The sequence below is a fragment of the Colossoma macropomum genome, unplaced genomic scaffold (genome assembly GCF_904425465.1).
Source record: "Colossoma macropomum unplaced genomic scaffold, Colossoma_macropomum, whole genome shotgun sequence".
Classification (NCBI taxonomy): domain Eukaryota; kingdom Metazoa; phylum Chordata; class Actinopteri; order Characiformes; family Serrasalmidae; genus Colossoma; species Colossoma macropomum.
The window spans coordinates 37,754,496-37,779,648 of NW_023494802.1; the positions used below are offsets into that span (position 1 = coordinate 37,754,496).

General features: G+C 37.9%; 1 protein-coding gene across 1 annotated transcript; it reads left to right on the forward strand.

Moving 5' to 3' along the window:
* The first annotated feature begins 538 nt into the window (after positions 1-538).
* On the forward strand, positions 539-21,220 carry LOC118823008 (interferon-induced very large GTPase 1-like). The gene is made up of 3 exons (XM_036592369.1): positions 539-723; positions 11,506-11,552; positions 15,842-21,220. Exons 2-3 carry the CDS (start codon positions 11,550-11,552, stop codon positions 20,579-20,581), a joined length of 4,743 nt encoding a protein of 1,580 aa, XP_036448262.1. The 5' UTR covers positions 539-723; positions 11,506-11,549; the 3' UTR covers positions 20,582-21,220.
* Positions 21,221-25,153: the final 3,933 nt, after the last annotated feature.

Sequence of the window (25,153 nt, forward strand, 5' to 3'; positions counted from 1 at the left end):
CTCTGTAAATTAATGTTGGATATTCATGCAGTTCAGTGCTGTCTGTGTTGGTGGATTTCTATATGTACAATGATATGATTTTATTAGATAAAATTATTTTTATTGTGTTTCAAATAATGAGTTAATAGAATGTAAAACTGACTGTTTGATGTTCAGTGAACTTGAACCTTCAAAAAGTCAGTTTACTTACTGACTTTTAAAGTTGAAACACAAATAATTATTGTTTTAAAGTGTAGCAGAGGTTTCAGTCAGTCAGTCATTTTCTCATATGCACTCTCATTACAAGCCCGCCCAGGAGACGTCCCTGCTGAAGACTGTTGGTGGTTTCCTCTTGCTGTTTCCTGTCTGTACTTTGTTCATTTCGAGTCCAACTCAGTGACTGATTCATGCATTGAACCAAATCTTTTAATGAGAATCAAATTTAACTTGACTTCTGAATTAGTGAATCATTAACATCTGACATTTGATTAACTGAAATGGCAGCAAAGAATCGGCTCAGTAAACTGAGTCGATCCAGTAGGAGTTGATTTGGCACTCAACTTTTTTCAAATTTTGTTTCTAAATCTGCACATGCGTAGACTGTGTATATAAAACACTAAGCCAGTGCGGGTTCTGTCTTTTGGTCGATTGTTGCTCACAGAAACAGCAAGACTGAATTTCTCCATCGGATCCAGTTAATGAAGATGTAATGCTATAACCCACAACCCAATGCTAAGAAACTCTGTAAGTAAAACTGAATTTAAGGTGAAACATTTCAGTGACCACGGTAAAGCCAGTTTAATACAGGAGTTGAGTAATGTTTAAGATTGTCTCTAATATTAAACACATTATTACCTAGAAAAAGGCACAAAGCAAATCACAATCAAATACGCTATAAAATATTCTACATTCTCTTCATCAAGAAAACACTGATCAAAGGGCTTCCGTCATTAATGGGCATCTAAACAGCGCACAGAGTTAACAAGGCTGGTTTTATCCTGAAGCTGAAATATCACTCGTAGTAAAAAGAACAGCGTGTTTTAAGTTTTAAGTTCACTGTAATTTTTGTTTCTCCATAAGTATTAATTTTTTAAGAAGCATTTTGTTCTGACCTTGTGCTGTGTGCCACATCTATTCAGTATTCAGACATAAAATCACTTGTTGTAAAAACGTAGCCTACCCTATGGAAACAATAGTTATTGGTTCATTCAAGTTTCCCTGTTCAGGAAATGTTCTTAGTTGTGAAACAAAAACACACGTTATTATTGTAAATGTATTAAAACACAGACAGCTCTAAGAAGCACAAATATCCAACATTAATTTACAGAGGCTGGAATGTGACCAAACTATAGAAACTTGAAGTATAATTAAAGTTATCGTGTTGAAGAAAATTTTAAATTAAATGATCTGTAAGCATAATTAGTATTAATAATTAAGACATTTCTAACTGGTTTAATTGCGAGGGCGTTCTAACACTGGGTCTCCCGACAGCAAAGAATGTACTCATACTGAACTTGGCTGCTTACTGTGGTTTATATGCCCTCACCGTTGACACCACAAAAAGATTTTGCTCCAATTTTAACAGAAAAAAAGGCAGGGGTACTTACCAGATTATACATATTTAATTTATCCATTCATGTCCTGAATTTTTGTATTTCCTTTTGTCCATGTGTCTGAGCTTGCCTGAAGAAATTTTACAAACTGACGAAACCACGTAGCTAAAAAACTGAGTTTTTATCAATTAATTTACTGTATTCTGTTGGGCAGGTGGGCCTGTTGGTCTTTAACAAAACCATTTCTACTTCACAATCAGTAATTGTGAATAAATGTATGGAAATAACATGTAATCGGAAAAAGTAACTAGGCTATACACTCTTAGATGTTCATACAATGCATAATATAACAATTACTTTAGAACAAAAATAGATCTAAAGTGGCATTTCACTGAATTCACTCATCTAACACTGATGGATGAGATCTTGTTCATGTCTGGTTCAAAATGGAGAATGTTAATCAGCCTCTTTTGAAACTGAAACAAAATTAAAGCACATGTAATCTTCCAAATAAGGTCAAAGAGAGAGAGAGAGAGAGAGAGAGAGAGAGAGAGAGAGAGAGCATGCACAATAAAAGAAGCAAGGGAGAAAATATGTGAGTGCCTGTAATTTCTGTAAAAGGGTAAATCTATAAAAAACTATTAAAAAAAAAATTAAGGTAGCCAGGTAATTTACTCCAAAGTCACATTGAACTTTGGAGTAAATTACCTGGCTACCTTAAAATTTTAATTTTATTGCACTTCAAATAATGAGTTAACAAAACAGAAAACACATGATAATTGTTGTGTTAACTGACTGTTATAATCAATTAACTTGACATTTTTAAAAAGTCTTTCTTAATTTTATAAGTTGAAATAATTATTGTTTTTTATAGTCTACTAGATTTACCCTTTTACAGAAATTACAGGCACTCTCCCTTGCTTCTTTTAATGTGCGTGCTCTCTCTCTCTCTCTCTCTCTCTCTCTCTCTCTCTTTCACATTGAACTTTGGAGTAAATTACCTGGCTACCTTAAAATTTTAAACTTCAAGTTTCTATAGTCGTTGTGAGGAAATTTATTTTAGCAACACTAAATCTTCCAGTAATGCCAGTTCAGTATTTGCCTCTTTTAAATGAGTAAATGAGTCACATTTACATTTAATTTATAGTTTTGTGTTTGTTTCATAGCAGTCTCTAAATAATAAGCCCTGAGATTAAGGATTTCCACTAATACAAATTATGTGACTAATGGTCCCTTAATAACCATTTGCCCCTTTTATATAAAATATTCACATGTACAATATCAAGTCTGAGGAGATTCTAACCTATGCCTTATAGAGCTGCTTTAGATGGAGAAGCCACATAGTACATATCTATTGGTAATCATTTTGTTTAAAAAAGGACAATAATTAATTAGTAAGAATAGTATTTTATGGCTACTGTGGAAAGCGGTTAATGTTACCCTCCCCAGCTTTAATTGCTTAGAACATTTTTGGTATTGGAATTATCTGCATATATTTGTTTATGAGTTGTGGGTCAATTATTACAACTAACTAATACATTTGAAATAATAATAATAATAATAATAATAATAATAAAGAGAGGCACCAATCCAACCAGACAAAAGTTTTGAATGAGATACATGTAATGGTTAAACCTAAAAAAAAAACAATGAATAACAGTAGAAATAGTAATAGTTTACTCAATATATGAAGGAAATTTGATCAGTCAAATTTAGAGGAGTTTTTTATAGCTATTAGAACTCCTGTGACAAGAGATACACACATGAATACAACAACTCAAAGAGAAACTTGAGGTGCTGCAACTAAGATTTGGGCTGTGTCCAAGTTCCTGTCACGTCTGTTCTTTAATACTGATTAGTTCTTCTGTTTTTCCTATATTTGACTGATCTTTGAAATTGCTATTTGATAACTGCATGAGCCCAACATTCCCACAATTTAGTGCATCCCAAGGGATGTTATATTAGAGTCTGAGTGCATGAACCCCTCATTACAAAGACAAATGCACATTTGAGAGTTCAGTGGTGTAAAAATCATAGACACTTATCTGCATAAATGTGTGAAAAAAGTGATATGGTTAGATGCAGCAGTTTAAAGATTTTTTTAGGTGGGGTCTTAATGGGGCCACAGTTCTTTTCAGGAGCCAAATAAAGGCTGTTCTATAAATTCTGCCTATCATTTGTGTTCTGTCTGCTGAAATGCCCATATTGACTCCATAAGGTATGAGGTGCTTGGACCTGGATGATCACCACTAGTGATATAATTTGCAGATGATCGCATTACGACAGAAATTAGCATGTTCTACATTAGTGACAAAGTGACCACTGATTTTATTGATTGCAAGCATCGATTGCAATGGTAATAACATTAAAGAAAGATATTGTATGTGAAAATGAAATCAACTGATTCAGAAATGTCTGTTGCAAAAATGTTCCAAGGTTCAAAGTATTGTTAAGGCACCAAAGTTAAGTGTTGTCCAGCAGCGCTCTTGAAACTCTTTCAATCTACAGTGACATATTGTAATGTCACTGGCATCTGGAGGGCATATTTTCAGAGAATTGCTCTTTCATGAAAACAGGCAGAAATGCCAATTTGTGCTGAAAATACAGCACAACCAAGGGAGAGGTCACCACCAGCCACACACTTCCTCCTAATGGTTAACACACAAACCTCACTATCTATAACACCCTGCAAAAAATAACACAATAAACACACAACTAAAACCAGCAAACAACAACAACAGCAACAAAAAAAACGAAAACAGTCCATGTTGCAGGGGGAATGCCACCCGAACTCTTAGAGGCAATGCGGCCCATGGCAGGTGCCACATAGCGCCCCATAAAGGTCAGCCATCTTGGTGACCCAGTTGCTTGGAAAAAGTCCTTCAAGTCTGCCGGAATATGTCACTTCCACAGTGTTCCTGCAGCAGGGGTCTTAGAATGCCCACTGTTCTGGTTAGCACAAGCTTCCAACTTCTCCTCAGGGCAAAGCCCCTGATGCAATAGTTCCATCTGGCCCCACGTGGTTTCTTGTTCATGTGGCCAGTATGCAGCAACTCTGTCCATACAAACTACAACAGTCCACCACCACACCTGGACCCAATACACCACCTCACCCAGATACTCTTTTCCCACACGGTGTCCTCCCAGGGTGACTGAAGCTTGGGGCAGCATCTCTTTCTGCAGCACTAGTTGTACAGCCACACCTGTGCATCGGATGACAAGAATTGCCCTTGACAGGCCTTGCCTTGGTGGCCCCTGGAGATGATGGTGGAACTCCTTGGCATTCGCTCCGGTCTGCTGTCTTCCTCTGACCCTGGTGGACTCCCAAAGACCAGCTCCATGGGCATCCATGAGCTCACAGCTCAACATAAAGAAACCTAGAGTGAAACTGGTTGACTGCACAGCAGAGCGGCATGTAAGCAGGACCACTGGCAGATGTCAGTCCCAGTCAAGCTGGTTCTGGTCAATGATGATGGCCAGCTGATTAGTGAACATTCAGTTAAAACGCTCCATGAGACCATTATTCTGAGGGTGGAGTGGCGGCTCTGAGTCTTTTGAATGCCCAGCCAGTTGCAAAACTCTCTGACTCGAAGTTGCACTCCTAGTCATTGTGAAGCTCCTCCAGTATACCAAACTGCCTGCATACTACATAGTTAAACAATCAATGGCCTTGAGCTCGGTGGTAGGAAAGAGACACAGAACGTCCATAGCTACTTTTTCCATCAGGGTGGCGGAGTGAAGGGACTGCAACGGAGCATGTGATGGCAGTGACAGTACATTTAGACTGTTACTGTTACATTTGTCAATTCTGGTGTCCATCCTCCCTGGAGCCAGCCATGGATTCAGGAAAGTTCAGCATTATCCTCCTGGCCATGGCTAAACTCCTTGAAGCTTATGCCACCAAGTCTGGTGGTACTAGGAGCAATGTGCACCGCCGTGGTGCTCTTTTCCATGGTTTCTGCTTTTGCTTCTAGGCACACACACAGTACCAGCATTCCTCAGCAGCACATGGGCAGGGCTTCGGCATGTAGGCGGCCGGGGTGCATGAAGCTGAAGTTATCAGCTATTAACAAGTTTTTTTCTCCAGAAACCTTTGAACATGGGATGGAGGACAGTCAATGATAATGAAACAATTATTGTGTTTATATGTCATATCACACACCATTTGTACACCTGTAACTTTCACTTTGAACTCAAACCCACAGTAGACATCACATGACCGCAGTATTGCAGTAATGCGGTTCTTGTCACAGCCCTACCTCCTTCAGTTTAAATACATGTGCTTCAGGCAAAGCAAGAATTTTGAAGTCCCTTTGGGGACTACCCCCAACAACCTCATATCCAAAAAATTTGGGACGCTGTGCAAAATGTAAATAAAAACAAAATTCAATAATGTGCAAATAATTTAAACCCTATATTTCATTGAAAATAGTACAAAGACAACATATCAAATGTTAAAACTGAGAATTTTAATATATGCCCATTTTGAATTCGATGCCAAAACCATGTTCCAAAAAAATTGGGACGGAGGCATGTTTACCACTGTGATTCATTACCTCTTCTTTTAACAACACTCTGTAAGCATTTGGGAACTGAGGAGACCAATTGCTATAGTTTTGAAAGTGAAATGTTTTCCCATTTTTGCTTAACATAGGATTTCAGCTGCTCAATAGTTCGGGGTCTCCTTTGTCATATTTTTCTTTTCATAATGCGGCAAAAGTTTTCAGTGGTGACAGGTTTGGTCTGCAGGCAGGCCATTTTAGCACCGGACTCTTTTAATACAGAGTCATGCTGTTGTAATACATGCAGAATGTGGTTTGGCATTGTCTTGCTGAAATAAGCAAGGCCTTCCCTGAAAAAGATGTCATGTGAATGGCAGCATATGTTGCCAAAACATGTATATATCGTTCACCATTAATGGTGCCTTCACAGATGTGCCAGTCACCCATGCCATATGCACTAATGCACCCCTATACCATCATGAATACTGGCTTTTGAACTGTGCACTGATAACAAGCTGAGTGGTCTTTAGTCCGGAGGACACAGTGTCCATGATTTCTAAAAAGAAATTGAAATGTTGATTCGCTGGACCACAGGACACTTTTCCACTTCCCCTCAGTCAATTTTAAATGAGCTCGGGCCCAGAGAAGGTGGCAGCATTCCTGGATCCTGTTCATAAATGGTTCCTTCTTTGCGTTTAAGAGTTTTAATTAACATTTGTGGATGCAGCGACAAACTGTTTTCATAGACAATGTTTTTCAGAAGTGTTTCTGAGCCCATGCAGTGATTTCCTCTGCAGAATCATGTCCATTTTTTTTTTTTGTTTTTTGGCCTTGTCTCTTGCATACAGAGATTTCTCCAGATTCTCTGAGTCTTTTAATGTTATTATGTACCATAGATGATGAAAAGCAAAAGTTCTTTGCTATTTTATGTTGAGAACCATTATTCTTGAATTGTTGCACTATTTGATTGTGCAGTCTTTCACAGAGTGGTGAACTCCTCCTCATCTTTACTTCTGAAAGACTCTCTGAGATGCTCTTTTTATACCCAATCATGTTACTGACCTGTTGTCAATCAACCACCAGGTGTTTTTTTTAGCATTGCACAACTTTACTAGTCTTTTGTTGCCCCTGTCCCAACTTTTTTGGAACATGTTGCTGGCATCAAATTCAACATGGGCATGTATTTTTCAAAAAAACAATACAATTTCTCAGTTTCAACATTTGATATGTTGTCTTTGTACTATTTTCAATGAAATATAGGGTTTAAATGATTTGCACATCATTGCATTTTGTTTTTATTTACATTTTTCACAGCGTCCCAACTTTTTTGGAAATGGGGTTGTAGATGCTGAACAGTACGCCGAGGGCAAATAAGATGTCTGGGCAGTCTTCCATTCTGCTCTTCTTGTCCATGGTGACTTTCATCAAACTGTTCTGCAAGGGCACTCTATTCTTACAACTTCTTAAAATAATCTGTGCATGTACATAACTTGATGACAAGCAACAAAATATCTAATTTGTATATTTATCATGCTCTGATGCCTTTGTCCCAATCGTGCTGGTGCTAGTCAGTGATGATGGCCAGCTGAGTAGTGAGCATTTGGTTAAAATGCACTACAAGACCATCATTCTAAGGGAACTCCTCCGGCTAGTAGAATCTCTGCTGCAGCTGCTTCAGGGTCTTACCCACCCTAAAAACCAATGCCAGTTGCCCCATGCACCGTGCCCAGCACAGTTTTAAGCAGGCTGCATGGCACCAGCAACTTCTTCCCATATGCAATAAAACAGCCCTTCGTATTAACGGAGGCTGTCCAAATCTTGGTGGCAGGCCCCTGTGGTGTTACATCTGTTTGTTCCGGGGTCTGCCCGAGCTGGAGCCAACCACTGGTGCTGTGTGGAAAAGTTGTACTCCTGTAACACCGTGATCCACCTCACCACTTTGCCCTTGGGCTCTTTGAAGTGCATGAGCCAAGTCAACAAGGTGTGATCAGTGTGGAGCATTAAGGGAACACTGTACAGGTTGGCCCAGAACTGGCGATTTCTTTGCTTTACACAGTAATCATGCTCTTACTTTCTCAACCATCAGCTGTAATATGTGATGACCTTCTCATTACCCACCTGCCCTTGCGAGAGGACGGCTATGTCTGCGAACTCACACACACACATGGGTACCTGGGTATGATTTTCTACTGATAATAGAAAATCATGTGCCGCACTATTCATAGATTTATCAAAAGCTTTTGATACCGTTAACCATGACATTTTGTTGTCCTGATTGGCTAGCATTTGGTTGTCTGCCAAGGTTATAGGCTTGTTTAGAAATGATTTAAGTAACAGATGTCAGCGTGTACTTTTTGATTGGTTTTTGTCAGAGAAGCTTGCTATTAGAACTGGGGTGCCACAGGGTTCCATTTTGGGGCCCTTGTTGTTCACAAAAAACATTAATGACCTCTGCAATAATGTTTTAAATGCTGATATGCATTTTTATGCAGATGATACCATTATCTATTGTTCTGCTTCATCACCAGCTGAGGCTCTTTCAAATGGAAGGATTTGTGACTGTTCAGCAGCACCATCTTAGCTCTTTAAGGCTTATTGTTAATGATCTATATTTATATATATATATATTAGGGGTGGGAATCTCTAGGCACTTCACGATTCGATTACGATTCAGAGGGCTGCGATGCGATTATAAAACGATTATCGATGCATCTTTTTTTTCTATACATGATTTCTATTTTCTTACTGTCTGAGGACTTGGTACTTTCAAAGCTAAGTATTTGTAGTGATCCATAATGCATTTACGTCCAATATCTTTTATTAATAAAACAAATGGAAGTGATGTGGCAAGTGAACTGGAAGACTCTCATTCACTGCTCTTGTTTGGAGACGCTGCTGCCACTTTATCTGTGATAAAATGCGCTGTTACAGTGAAATAAGATCCAGTGGTAATGGATGACCACGCAGCACATTATAGCTGTCCTACCCGTTTTCGTTAGTGATTTTATAACTTCGGTTTTGGTCTTGTGGTAGTGAGTGGGGGGGGGTCGCTGTGTCAGTAAAATATCTTCGAGACGGGGCGTGAGCAACATAGCGCAAAAGCCCAGGTTCGCAACGACTGAGAATTGGCATGCAGACTGCAGGTCACCTAGCAACAAGGTTAGTAGCAAACGAAAAAGGAAAAGAGAAAGACAGACGAACATTTGGAGATGAATGTACTTCTTCGCATTTATAAGCAACGTAGTTGGTTTCCAGATACGTTAAATCTGCAATGAGAGACTAAAAAATTGTTTAGAGTTGACTAAAAGTTCTTTCTAATTTCTCTGTTCCACGTTAAATGGTGCCACATTTACCTTCAGCGCCTCAGTCAGAATTTAAGGTGGAACGGGAAAGTTCAGCAAGAAGCTGGCGAATGAGAAGCGACTTCAGCCTTGTAAAACAGCCGAAACTATTCAACTTTTGAGGAAAAGTTTTCTGCCGGAGATGGAAGAAAAGCGGCTATAGCTGAGCTAAAGCTTAAATAGAGCAAAGTAGATCTGCATTTTCGTTTATATTTTTTAGTCTATACTAGGACATTATCACACACTGAGACATACTGGACATTAAATGCTGTGGCTCCCAAGGTGGTTTGATTTTTGTTGAAAGGACAAAATGGCTCTTCTTATCATTTGTGTTGTGACTCCTGATCTAACCTATCTTTTAATGCAGAGGGAGCCGGTCGGATTTCTCACTCATCCATGTGTGTTTTTGTTGTGTGCCGCCACAGACTGTCCGGACACTGCACTTCCCCACTTCCAAGTTCTGCCCTTTGCATTCCGTCAACATTACGTTATAAATAAAATATTTAGAAATCGATTTTTGACATTTATGAATCGATTCAGAATCGATTTTTTCCCCCACCCTAATATATATATATATATATATATATATATATATATATATATTATATTATATTAATATATATAATATAATATATATATATATATTATATTATATTATATTATATTATAATATTATATTATATATATATATATATATATATATATATATATATATATATATATATATTATTTTCTAAAAACTTGATAGATCATCCTTGCCACAAATTTACACACTGCTGGGCAGACCAATGGAATTAGTATCACCTTACAAATATTTGGGTTTTATATTAGATGATAATCTCTCTTTTAAATTGCATGTTGAAAAACTGATAAAGTTTTTATTTTAGGAACAGTTTTTGCTTTACTCAACAGGCATGAAAAAAACTAGTCAAAGTTACTTTTTTTTACCTATTTTAGATTATGGTGATGTTTTTTATAGGTATATTTCAAAGACAACGCTGCACTCACTGGATTCTGTTTATCATTCAGCCTTAGGATTTATAACAGGCGCTAGATATTCAACTCATCACTGTGGACTTCATGAAATGGTTGCATGGCCTTCACTTTTAGTGCAAAGACAAATTACTTGGATATTTTTTATCTATAAAGCAATAATAGGTCAGCTTCCTTCATGTTTGTCTGCATTCATATCAACAAATAAGTCTCGATACAATTTACGTTCTAGTAGTTATATTCAGCTGGACGTCCCGATAGTACGGTCTGAATATGGCAAGGCAGCTTTTAGTTACAGTGCTCCATCTGCATGGAATGCTCTGCAGAAACATTTGAAACTGGAGCAGTTTATTTCCTTAAGTGAATTTAAGATAACTGTTGAAGAACTGTATCATTCTGTTTGTTTTTAATTTGGTTTTGACCCTGATTTGATTCTGTTGGTTGTGGTCGTGTTGTTTCTTTGTCGATTGTTTTTGTGTGCTGTCTTCTTGGCCAGGGCTCACTTTTAAAAGAGATCTTAAATCTCAGTGTGATTATCCTGGTTGAATAAAGGTAAAATAAAAATATATACATGGTTCTATACAGAAGCATTGCATTTACTAAATAACCTTTTGAAGAACCCCTTTTTTAAAAGTTTACCCTGTTATGTGACTGGCACCAAAATTTTGTAGTATAAATGTTCATGTACACATCGATGGATCATTCTACTGAATTGCCCTGATCAATTCTGTTTTCTCCGCCACGTGCCTTTGTTTTTGTCTCCTCCCTTGTCCTGCTCTCATCACTATTCCTCACCTGTGTTTGTTTATTACTTGCCTTCTCTTACTGTTTTCAGGTATCTCTAGTCTTTAGTGTAAGTGTATATACCACTTTGCCTCCTTTGTTTTCTGGTCAGCACTGATGTATGTTTCCTGGCTCATGTAATTTGTGCAGCTATTTCAAGTACTATGCTATACAATCAGCTATTTTAAAAAAATTGTGTAATAAGTTTGTGTAATACTTTTTGATAAACTATCACTAAAAGAGTCTGCTGTTTACCACACAGCTGACTACAGAATAATGTAAAGTTGCATGTTAATACCATAATATTTGTTTGTGTAAAAATGAACTAAGCACATTTCTCTCATCTTTCTTTAGCATCTACTGATGATTCGTGTCAGAGAATTAAAGGGGCTGCTGAAATGGTAAGTGATTTTAAAAGTTCACCAAGAACTGCATGTTTGGCAGCTACAATAAAATACAAACACTTCAAATGTTATGTTATTATGACTATATTAATAACAAAATTATAGTATATAAACAAGTGAATGTATTATTATTATTATCATTATTAATGTTACGTTGCAGTACAAAATGTTTTTCTGCACATTGCATGTAATTACACCAGAAAGGTCTCCAAAACTTACATAGTGCAGATTTAAACTGATATACTGGCACATGCCTACTATACAGTTTATACCATGTAGACTAATTGTTTACAGGCTCTCTGTAATTTGTCTTTTTTGATCCATGCAGTTGTGGAGTGTTCTAGAAGTACTGACCATACCCATCATATACTGACCATACCCATCAGAAAAAAGTTTTGTGATAATAGGGCCAAATCTAATCTCAACTCATTTACTGAATGGCTGTGGTCTAATTATTTCTGAAATTTCATTGGATCACTGGATTTTTGAGATTTATTCCCTCTGAAAATGTTCTAAACATTTTTTTTTTCATTGGAAAATAGTGATTTATGCATTTATACTAAGTTGTATAAAAGTTGTTAAAAATATGTAATTACGGGGAAGTTGTGGAGAGAGCAATACATTTCATTTTGAATTTTTCTTGAAGTGAAAGTGTTACGTTTCAAGTTAGATCTTTTCATTTTTCATTAGGTAGCTAGCATTAGCGTCCAGGATGCAGGAATGGGGGGTGCTGAGGGTGCTCAGGATTGCAACTCCTAAAATTAATTAGAATAATAAAACTGTCTGAACTTTATAATAATTTGAGCATAGTCAAGACCCATGTATGCTTGTTTTAGGGTGGAGTTTGTAGTTTTATATTTTCAAAATCTGTAGTAGCCGTGCACTGTTTAAGTGAATGCTCTATTTTCATCACAGTGAGCTGAAAACTGTTGGCTGCTTTAGGGGTGCATCACTAAATCACACACAGGTTGAGGTGCAAAGTGGGAAAGTGCAGAGTTATAAGCCAATTCTGAGTCCCAAAGCAGCCTAATTAAGTTATTAAGCTTAAAAGAATCATCTAATGTAATAATGATGTTTTTCATAACCATCTCCTGCTCGGTGTGTTCCAGTGTTAAATCTCAGGCTGACACAGTTGGTTCCAAAGCCATACATCAGCAATTTGATTGGTCGCCACTCAAGTGCATGTAGTTCCCCAAAAGCATAGTTGCTGACTATATTAGCAACTTACATAGTTAGAAACATGCAGTTAAAAAACATAGTTGTAAATATCGAGGTAACTATGTTGGTAAGTTACATAGTATGAACTGTCAGTAAGCGACAAAGGTGTTTCCCGAAAAAATAGTTCGACCGAATGTTTGCAAGCACTGTCGTTCACTTGTACCATCGATTCCAGAAGTTTGAATCGAAAAAGACAAACACACTATAAAGTTTGTACATTTGTTCACAATCTCAATCTTAAAATAATAATGTGTCTATAATGTGTTTAGGCCATGTACTGAACTTTTTAAAGTGCAAACTGTACACCTATTGTTAAAGGTAGTTTTATTTTGATCATAAAGGGGAAAATAACCCCTGACTGGCTCCAAAGTCAAGACTGTTAAACAATTACTCTAGTAACAGATGTTATTTACCACCGAAACACTACATCTAAAATAATACATGTTGTGTTCATTTATCAAATATAGCTTGAAATGCACTAAACTCTGTGATTTAAAGCTTTCCTAAATTACCCTGTCTCAGATAACCTAACCTGCTGCCCCATATGTGAAAATATGAGCAATATACTGTGTATGTCTAATGTGTTATCAAGTTAGTCTTTATTACAAACATACACTATATGGACAAAAGCATTGGGACACACCTCTTAATCATTGAATTCAGGTGTTTCATTCAGTCTCATTGCCACAGGTGTATAAAATCAAGCATCTAGCTACGCACTCTGACTTTAAAAACATTTGTGAAAGAATGGGACGTTCTAAAGAGCTCAGTGAATTCAAGCGGGGTTCTATAATAGGATGCCACCACTGCAACAAGTCAGTTCATGAAATTTCTTCCCTCTTAGATATTCCATGATCAACTGTGAGTGGTAGTATAGAAAAGTGAAAGCATTTAGGAACCACAAATCAGCCTTGAAGTCTCAGACCATGTAAAGTTATAGAGCGGGTCGCCAAGTGCTGAGACACATAGTGCATGAAAGTCGTCAAAACTCTGCTGACTCAGTAACTGCAGAGCTCCAAACCTTCTCTGGTATTAACATCAGCACAAAATACGTAATGGCATGGGTTTCCATGGCAGCTGCATGCAAGCCTTACATCACCAAGCATAATGCCAAGTGTCAGATGCAGTGGTGTAAAGCACACCACCACTGGACTCTGGAGCAGTGGAAATGTATTCTGTGGAATTACAAATCACACTTCTCTATCTGGCAGTCTGATAGACGAGTCTGGGTTTGGTGAATGAGAGGAGAACAACAACAAAAAAAAGCTATAATAGCTGTTATAGCTGCAAAGAGGGACCAACTCCATGTTAAGGCCTATGGATTTAGAATGGGATGTCAAGCTCCTGATGGTGCACTGTGTAGGTGTCCCAATACTTTTGTCCTTATAGTATTATCATAAAAGACAACAAAGAAATCTTTACAGTACTTTAATGAATCAATACTTAGTCGCTGACAGCTTCCGTTGCAATTATGAAAAAGATAAAAAGAATGCATCACGACTCAGGTTATGATGCCACATGTCTATTCCACTGAGCCGTAAACACACACTGTTGAAAAGTGCTGTACTAGGTATTAAAAACTGTTAATAGTGTTTTATTTTATTTAATTTTAATGTATATTTAATGTTGCATCATACCATGTTAATTCAATGCTAACCTCCATTGTTGTACAAGAAACACACCCCAGAAGGAGAGAAAGCAGAGAGAGGATGAGGGTCAGTGGTTTAATGTGTCAGTTATATGAATATATTGTCTTCTTTGATGTTTGATGTAAATCAGCAAAAGAACATCAAATACAAAAAGGTAAATCATTTTGCATGACATCATCATTCATGTCACATATATGCAAAATTGAACTTGAATTGTTTACTTAAAATTAAATGTTGAATGCTATTGCTTGTTTAAAAAATAATAATAATAATATTGAATTAACTTGTGCTATATTGCACAATCAATTTAATCACAATAAATACTTAATTAATAGATGAAAGACATTTCAAGTGTTACTGTATTACTGTCATATGTATTTTGTCATAGTTTCAATGAAGTGGAATCTTACATTTCTTTTTGAAATGTAACATTTTTATTGCTGCAATATAGACAACGTTTTTACCTTTCTCATAATAGACATACAATGCAATTTCAGAATTTCAGAGCTCCCTCAGATCAACCTTGAAGTTAAAAAGTGCATTGAATTACATGTTAATTACACAAATAAACGGTTGTATCTCATTACATTAATATCAATATCAGATTATATTAATAAAACTAGTCATCTTCCATTCCACCGGCAAAATGGCCTCTATTAGATCTGTAAGACTGTCTATTCCAGTTTATTTTCCCTAACTGTATGTTGGTCTATGCTTCATCATCCTGTACATGATAACCTCATGCACAGACATGTTTCAGTTTTAATATAAATGCACATTCTTCTTAAAGGGGGCATTTTCCACCTTTCTCCCTTAGTTTGTCATGATAACTGTAACATTCAGTCATATTGCTGACCCCTATATAGCAATATATTTACTTAGGCCTGTGTTATATGAACAAAGTAGTTCAGTTAATTGTTCTTGAAAGTCACTATGTGATTGTCTCTAAACAAATCAGAAAGGCTGAATGATCCAGTGACCCATTGGTGCGTTACATTCCTTGAGTGGAAACTGAATCTCTCACTGAATTTGATTATTTTTTTCATTGCATTATAACTTCTGTTAGGTTACATTTTCCATAAAATGAGAAAAAGAAGTTAATAGGGATTAAATGGTCTACAAAGGAAACAATTTTGCTTTTGTACAAGTCATGTCTATTTCTGATTGATATAGTGTAGAAAAAATGGAAACATTAAATCAGCTTGAGAAGGTGAAATTTAATGATGTCTTTCAAAGTGTCAATGACTGTTAAGTATGAATAGTTATCAAACTACAAATTTTTTGTTTTTGGGTAGAAGTGTTTGATTTACTGGGATTGGAATGTATTATGATGTCACAATACAATCCACTGTAGTTATTATTCAGACATAAATCGTTATGATTGACAAGTATTAAATAATTGTTAATTCTTTTTAATAGGATGGTGTATGTAAGAAGTCAGAAGATGGGATACAAAAGAATGATTCAAGAATCAAAACTCCAGACCTTCTCTCTAAGCTGAATTTAGATCATTTCTATCCCAGTAAACTGACAACTGCAGATGCCTTCAGTATAAACAGGACTTCATTTCAGAAAGAGGAGCCCCATTTAGAAAAGGAGCCACTGAAAGAGGAAGACTTGGCTTTTGTGTACCAACATAAATTGTTGACACTGGATTACAGAGCCAGATCCTTAACCATTCACAAAGAACTTATCGCAAGTAAAACTGATGAAAATAAAGATTTTGATGATTTTCTGAATGATGAGAATGAGTGTAATGATAGTGAAGATGGAAATACTCAGATTCACCCAATGGACGTCCAGATGGCAGTTTTCCACTGTGCAGACAGTTTCCTGAGGCAGAACATGGTGACTAAACTCTCCTCCTGCCAGTACGCTCTGCCACTGCTGGTGCCCAGTCCTACATCTGCAGACATTGAACTCCCTCTCTGGACCTTTCGGCAGATCAAGAAGACCTGGAAGTCAGTTGGTGGTCTCAGCACATCATTGCCAGTTTGTCAGATTAAAGCTCCAATGGTGTTTTTTTGCAGGCTGGGCTCTGTTTCCACTTCCAAATCTCAGCTGCTGAATTCTGTGATTAACCCAAAGCACGACACCTTCTTCCACAGAGACAGTCCAGGCAGCAGCAGGAGCCGCCTGTTCATGGACGGGCTCGTAGAGATTGCCTGGTACTGTCCTGCAGGAAACACTGATGACCTTTTTGATGAGTGCATTGCATTCTGCAATCTTCATGGTGATGCTGCAGAGCACAAAGAGCAAAGTGACTTTTTGAGTGAACAAGCTACAGTCAATGTTGTCCTGATGGAAAACACGAAGAACCAAAAAGACAAAGACAGAGAGATGTTACAGAAGCTCAGAAATTCGTCAAAGCCTTTGATCTGCCTTATGAGTGAACAGAAAGGTACAAGTACAATGGGAAGTGGAGACAACATAAAATATAAAATAGGACTCAGAGACAGAAACCAGGCAGAATTACATAAAGAACTGATATCAGTGATCAGTACCTGTTTGCAGAAATGTAACTCATGTCCCTCTTTCAGCCTTGAGGAAAGCTCAGGACTGGCTAAACATTGTGGCTTCAGAGTTGATGAAGACAGTAAGGAATGCCAGGAAGGAAAGACTGGAGCACTGGAAGTCATGAAGCTGCTGAAAGGAGAAGACATCTCCCAAATCAAGGCCAAGCTCCTGCCCTGTCAGGGGAAACTGTGGCATGAATGGAGCAGTAAGAACAAACAACAATATCGCCTGTATGGGGATGTTGAACAGACAAAGAGCAAAATACAGGAGGAAATGAAATCAAAACGGAAAAAACAAAGGGAGTCTTCACTTGACTTGATAAATGCTGTTTGTAAAAATTTAAAATCCAAGCACCTTTCAAAGAAAACGTACTTTGTAAGATGGCTTGGAGTCAACCTAGACGTCTCATTTTTAGATGAGCTTTCAGAAGTTACTCAGCAATATTACAAACAGTTGGCAGACCTGCAAGTTTTGAAACAGAAACGAGAAATAACTGAAGATTTCAGAAAAAAGCAGGAAGAACTTGAAAAATTATCAGAGAAAGTGGATGCAGTGACGTTTGGTCTGGAGCACATAGTGAGAGAAATGGGTCAGATTTATGAGGCCTGGGCTGAATGTCCAGACAAAATGACAGCAGAGGTTTCTACTCTCCCTGTTGTGGCTGCAGACCTCCTGATCTCTGGACATCCACTGGAGCTGATGGATGGAGATGCTGCTCATGTCCCTTTGACCTGGATAGAGTCTGTTCTGGACAAGGTCACTGAGAGACTGGGAGACCAGAGAGTGTTTGTGCTGTCTGTTCTGGGTCTGCAGAGCTCAGGAAAGTCCACCATGCTGAACACCATGTTTGGGCTGCAGTTTGCTGTGAGTGCTGGCAGGTGCACAAGAGGAGCTTTTATGCAGCTGATCAGAGTGAAAGAAGAGGTTAAAGGCCAGCTGAAGTTTGACTACCTGCTTGTGGTCGACACAGAAGGGCTTCAGTCTTTACAACTGGTGGGCAAACAGTCAGGACTCACTCATGACAATGAACTGGCCACTTTCGTCACTGGTCTTGCAGATATGACCCTGATAAATGTCTTTGGGGAAAATCCAGCAGAAATGAAGGACATCATTCAAATAGTAGTTCAGGCATTTCTAAGAATGAAGAAAGTAAAATTGAATCCCAGCTGCATGTTTGTTCACCAGAACGTTGCAGATATCAGTGCTGGAGAGAAGAACATGGAGGGAAGAAGGCAACTGCAGAAACAGCTGGATGAAATGACTCGTTTGGCAGCAACTGAAGAAGTGTGCAATGCAGAGTATTTTACTGATGTGATCAAATTCAACATACAGACAGATGTGCATTACTTTGCGCAGCTGTGGGAGGGAAACCCCCCCATGGCTCCCCCCAACCCACGTTACAGTGAAAATATTGAAAATCTCAAGCAGGCCATTCTCAAAGCTGCAGCAGAAAAGAACTGTCTAACACTCTCGGAGCTCAAAATCCGTATTAAAGACCTGTGGACTGCAGTGCTGAATGAAGACTTTGTGTTCAGCTTCAAGAACTCCCTGGAGATTGCAGCATACAGGAGATTGGAGGTCATGTACGGAAACTGGACCTGGGAGCTCAGGGAAAATATGCTCTTCATTCAGAACAAATTGCAGAACTGGATTGACAATGGAAAGCTGGTAGCTGTTGACCAAGAACTGATCCATGCAGAAATCAATACTACGTTCTGTGCTGTAAAGAACAAGATGGGAACATTCTTTAATGAAGATAAAGATGCTGAGATGCTCTCTCAGTGGAAAGCAAAAACAGAGCAGAGAATTAAAGATGTACATGATAGTCTCACTGAAGTGACTGCAAGAAAACTGACTGAACTCATTAAAATGAAGGCAACATGTAAAATGTTTGATGAGAAGAAAACCCAGTATGAGAATGAGCTGTTCAACAAGAGTAAAGATTTGGCTTCTACACTGAAAGATAAGGCCATGAATGAGCTGGACCTCAGGAGAGAGTTTGACTCAATGTGGGAGAAATGGCTTTCAGATCTTAAGGCAGAAACGACCCCTTTTAATGATATCCAAGTACAGCAGGAAGTGATGCACATACTATGCTCAACTTTTGAAAGTCACAACATCAATTTCAACAGAGACAGTAAACATTACAAAAAGATTGATAAAAAGAGAGAATATTCTTACTATGTAACAGAGAAGAAAGGCAGGTTTGGTATTTTATATCATAGTTTGGACACCAAAGATCATGACTCAATCAGAGAGCTGGTGCAGGAGACAGTGAGAGAAGCTGAGGAGATCATTAGAACTAAACCAGTGGACAGAACAGGCTACAGTGACGCTTACACACAGGAGATTGTGAACTGTGTGAAGAAGAGAGTGGCAGAGTTTAAAGCTGAGAGATTCATACTGAAGAATGAATTCACAGTGGATCTGTCTCTGTATGTCTGTGACATTGCAGTAAGAAAGTTCACTGATCTTCACAAGGTCTTCAGAGAGGCTAATGATCCTGTGATTTACCTGGGAAATAAGAAAGGAGAATTTTTCTCCATCTTCAAGAAGCAATGTGAAGGAGCAACAGCCACTGCTGTGTTTGCAGACTTTGTCTGTAACAAACTCAAGTCGTCTATCCTGCAATCTGTCTATGATCAAACTGCCATTGATGCAGCTGGAGAAATGAGGGCAAATTTCCCAGCATTCAGTGGAAACAGGTCAAACCTGGAGAAACACATCCTGCAGGATCTGGCAGAAGCTGAAAGCTTTGAGCGATTCATCACCTACATCAAGAATCCTAAGATACACTTTTCAGATTTTATAGGTACAAAAATTGAAAAGCAAATGCTGGAAGGGAGAAACCCCAGAATACTGGAAATTCTGAAAAATGCTGTAAAAATGAAGCAGTCTAGTGTGTCTGCAGCCATCCAGAAGGCCACACAGGAGACTAAACAGAACAAAGGAGATGTGAATGAGTGGCTGAAGAGTTTTTCACAGGAGCTCAAAGGTGAGATGAAATTTACTGTGAATGATCTTGTTGGTGCTCAGTACCAAGAAATCACTGACACAGGCTTTTTTGGTGACGTGTTGAATAAAACCCTACAGAGTGTGTTTAAGGATATAACCAGCATTGACCACATCTCTTCAGTCAGGATGAACATGTTGAGGCAGAGACAAAAAGATATTCTGAAAAACCAGTTGTGTGGCTGTTGGGTTCAGTGTCCCTTCTGTGCAGCTATTTGTACAAACACCATAGAAGGACATGATGGGGATCACAGTGTTCCTTTCCATAGGCCTGGAGGAATCAATGGGTGGACATGGTATAAGACAGACAATCTGGTTGTAGATATCTGCACCAGTTTAGTAGCTAGTGATGCTAAATTAGTCCTATCAGATAAAAAGCGTGTCCCCTTCAGGAGATACTGGGAAGCTGGACCAGAATTTGCCTCTTGGAGCATCACACCTGATGCTTCAGAACAGGCCTACTGGAAATGGTTTGTGTATCAGTTTCGGAGAGACTTAAAGAAGCACTACGGCAAAACTTTTGAGGGACGAGGAAAGATTCCTACAGCCTGGAAGTACATCAGTAAGGAAAATGCCATAGAAAGTTTAAAATACAATGTAAAAGGGGATAGGTATGCAAAAAACATGTGATCTCCAATGTATTTTTTTAATTTCCATAATTTATTTTCTTTTTCTTTTTTTTATAGTCATTTCTAGAAGCAGAAATTGATCAAAACATTGAAGTTTAGCCAACAGAAAATAGAAACTAAAACCCAGTTCCCAGAAGAATACAAGTACCATCCCATGGTTTCAGTCTGCTTCTGGAGATGATGTGTGATGTATTGTTGTGATTCCTACCAAGCACTAAGCATCAGGTATAACTTTGAAGACGACAGAATGTCTTAGATAGCATTCACTGTTTAGCCACTATAATGAATTTAGAAGAACTGCTATCTCTAAATTAAATCTTTAAAATCTATGCCATGTTTGGAAACGGGCTCCTGAGAGATTCTACTAGTCACAGACTCTGAAAGTGAAATAACACACGAGAGACTACAAGACAACATGCTACTGAGTGATGTGCTAGTAACCTCTCCTCATTAGCCTACGCATGCCTGTTCTATGGGGCGTAATGTCAGAAACAGGCCAGAAAATCGAGGATGTAAGCTCCATAAACTTCACATCATAACTCATGATAACTGGACACTTCGTGTTTTATTCATGACAGTTCAACACACATGAAATATCAATGTTTTCCATTAATGCTAGTGAAACTCCTTATCTGATGCAGTTAACGCTTACACAGTTGTGCCACTTGGTATTTGGAGATACTTTGGCTGGATTCCATTTCCTGTTTCCACTAAAATGTGTCCCCTGTTTGTCCAGATGAGATCTGATTGTACTTTACCTGTGTAAAAATCACAACCATATCATCGCTGTTCAAAGGAAAACAAGTATCTCCAAAATAGTAAGTTTGCAGGAGAGGGCAGAAACGTCCTAACAGTTTTGGAGTGTTTTTGTGCTCAAATGTCGAAAAGTCAAAATAAAAAAATGGAGATATGTGTAAAAATATGAACAATTTCCAATTTATTTTGATGTCTTTTTATCCTTTTGCAATAGGAGTGGACAAGCTTAATGTGGACACCTTGTTTACTCTCTCACCTGCTACTCAGAGCTCAGCAGACAAATTTCCAATCATGTAGTTATACAGATTCATTCCATTTACACTCATGTTAAATACGGTCAAGATCCGTCTCTGACCACCTCTGAATGTGATCTGAGCGTAATCTGACCATAGTAAGTCCTGGCTGTGGTCAACATGAACGTGATCTGATCTTTTAAAATGCATGTTGATATAAGGTGTAAACAGACCCTTATTGTGTAGACAGTAGAGGGAAAAAGAAAAGGAGGCTGATATTCGAGCGTTTTTACTGTCAAAGTCAAAGTGTGAGTGTAAGAAAATGTTTCAACAGCAGAAAATCAGCCACAAACTTCACTGATCTTATTTAACCAACTCACCATCTGAATAGACTCGAATTAACAAGCAGCTCAGCACATCTTCAACACATACAGTAGATTATGCTGCACAGATGATGCAGAATATATGTGTTCAGTTGTGTAATAGTCTCTCATATATCACTTATAAATACATCAATTACTATTTTCCTCCTTAAACTTTCATCTTTCTTTATTTATAAACTCCCATAAGAGGAAACAGGTTGTTGGTTAGAAGTATACTTTAAATACAGTGATACTGAAGTACCTGTAATGATATCCAAGTTTCTGTTGCTGAAGTTGATGTACAGTTTATATAAAAACAAATGTTAATGAAGGTAATAAGACAGTTATAACACTGTTATGATGCTGCATTAAAGTTGTGAATATTTCTGGTGAGGGAGGTTGATTGTTCAGTATGTTTAAATATAGTTATAGTTATTTGAAGTGTTGAAGGTAATAATGTTCTGCAGACTGAATCACTGCTTAACTGTACATTCCTAATGTAAAACTCCTTAATGCTAATAATGAGTATAAAACCCTTATGAAGGGTCAGGTGGTGTGAGCAGTGAGTCCTCCCAAAGCTGAAATTAAACATACTGCACTGAATCGATATCAGGACTGTTTACTTTTAGGAAGTTTGATTAATAAATATTAATACAAACATGTTCTGATTAAGGTTTGTGTACAGTTGCCTCTCACTTAACACTGTAGGACCCAGTGAGCCTCTACCTGTTTCTACTGTATTTATTCATAGATTTTAAATAGAAAATAAATAAGAATTTACTGAAACTACTTGTTTTTTAATAAATCATATATAAACAAGCTCTGTTGTGTTCAAATTAATTAGTAAATTCTTTCATTTTATTATAAAATATGGCTGATTAAAGGAAAAACAGTGTAAAGTACTTTAATGAGCTGCTGAGTCACCACAAGCCATCAGAGCTTCAATATGCCTTGAACTCTGCAAGTCTCTACAGATGTGCTGCAGGGACCCCTCAGCTGGTGTTTTGATGATGGTGGTGGACAGCGCTGTCTAAAACATCTGTCCAAAATCTCCCATAGGTGTTTAACTGGACGACTGACTCCTCTGACCATCACTTTTCCAGTGAGCTCTGAAATGGTCATTCGTCTTTATAATGAGGGGTTCCTGCCCTACAGCCCTACGTTCTTCACTGACGTTCTCAGTCACCTGAGGAACATCTGCTCTTATGTTTTACTTTACAGATCACAATAATGCACAAACATCTATGAATTACTGACCAGCCCTGTTCACTAAAGTCTTTCACACAGATCTAAATGCAGAGGTCACTTTAGTCTCTGTTCCTATTAAAACACTGTCCAGTTTAGACGTCTGTGTGACTGAAGCTCCATCTGCGCCCCTAAATGATCCAAAATCAAGGTCAACTGGGCTGCTCAGCGTTTCATACCTTTTGTTTGATAAGAGGTTAAATGCTTTACTGTATTATCTAGAACACCTGTCTGGAACCATCTGCACTCGTTATGTTTCTCCAATTGTTCATTCAAGCTTTTCCTTTAATTTGTCACCTGACTGTATCTCTTAAATCTGAAATGAGAAATATGCTTATTTATGTTCAGAGGGGCTTACTGGGGGGCTTTTCCTCTACAAATGTTGCTCTGCAATCTAGAACCAACATACCAGTATAGATTGAGACTATTTTCAAGCAACTTGAATGTTGAAATATATTGAGTGATGTTCTTGTTGGAGGCCTGCAGATGCAGATTCTGTGCAGTCCTACAAATGACTCCCTCATTTAGAGACACTGACTGTGTGAAGTACAAAGTGTTTCTAAATGGTTTCAGATCCTCAGACATAATACAATATAAGACAATGAGAACATGAGGAACCACAAAACACAGTTTTAAATGGTCACTTCATTTATTGAAAGAGAGAAAACATCTAAATCACCAATGTGAAAAAATGATGTGCTTCCTAAACTTAATAACTGGTTCTGCCACCAGTTTAGCAGCAATAACTGCTGGAACCAATCAGCTGCAGAAACACTGACCTTATCTGAGGTGAGGAAGTTCCTTAGATGTTCTTCTCGGTTCTCTTCAGAGTTCCTGTAGGAGTTGTTGCTGTGCTCTTGGAGGAATTTTGGTAACCCTTTCAGTAGAGCTGCCAATAATCAAGCCTGGGTTTGTCTAGTTTAATTGATCCCAGTTAGTTTCTAAATTTTCTTTTTTATTTTGCCTCAAATTACATTTTGTTTGAAATCTGAATCAATTAGGTTTGACAAATATACAAACATTGAAGACATTATGAGGCAAGTCCTTCTTCATGGCTCTGTAAACTGTCTGCCAAACATTTGACGAAAAAGTTTTAAAATTTTCAATAAAGTTTGCTTTTCAGTGTTACTGTTTAAACAAAGTGAATGAATCCTGTAAATGGAGAGAACAGAGACAGATACGATTCTCTCAGTAAAGGAATGACTGAATTAAGGTCACTCCACCTTGATCGGTCAGCTCTAAGGAGCTGGCTTGGACAGTTTCGGTATCCATCCAGCTCCATAAACATCTGGGAAATTCTGCAAGAGGCATGACAGAAGAAACAGGAGGAAGCTGTAGAAAAGTAATCTTTTAGTATGAAGATTGTGTTTGCAGTAAGGATTTATTTTAAAGATCATGTAGATGTTGATTCTGTTTTAGTTTCTGTCATGAATATGTTCGTGATGTCGTTTTCCTCAAAATAAAATGTGGTGTTTTTATTAATCACAAACCAAAAAAGAAATAGATGATGTTTTTAAGGCTTTTAGGTGTCTTGAGATTTTTGAGGCTTTTCCCCCTCAAAGGAATTTTGTTTCAGATGAATTTTCAGGGATTCTGTCAACAGCTGTAATTACTGCCACCTGGTGGACATTCAGACTGATGTCAGCGTTTTCTCACAAGAGTCAAAATGGAGCAAAGATCACACTAATGGTGCTTTTCCACTTCATGATACGACTCAACTCAGCTCTGCTTTTGGTACCAGCTACTTCCTTTTCCACTGCAGGTACAGCACCCCATCAATGTAGCTGGTTGTCATAGTGACACCACATGCAACTGCCATGGCGTTAAGGAGGAGAAACTTGAGGAGAAAGTAAAACATTTAGGTTGGTCAGTTTTTGAGTTACACATACATTCTGCCTTTTTGTTTAAGGACTCTGTGAAAAGGCTTTGTGAGATTTGTGCCCCAAAGTCTTCTGTGCTCAACCAAACATAATATCT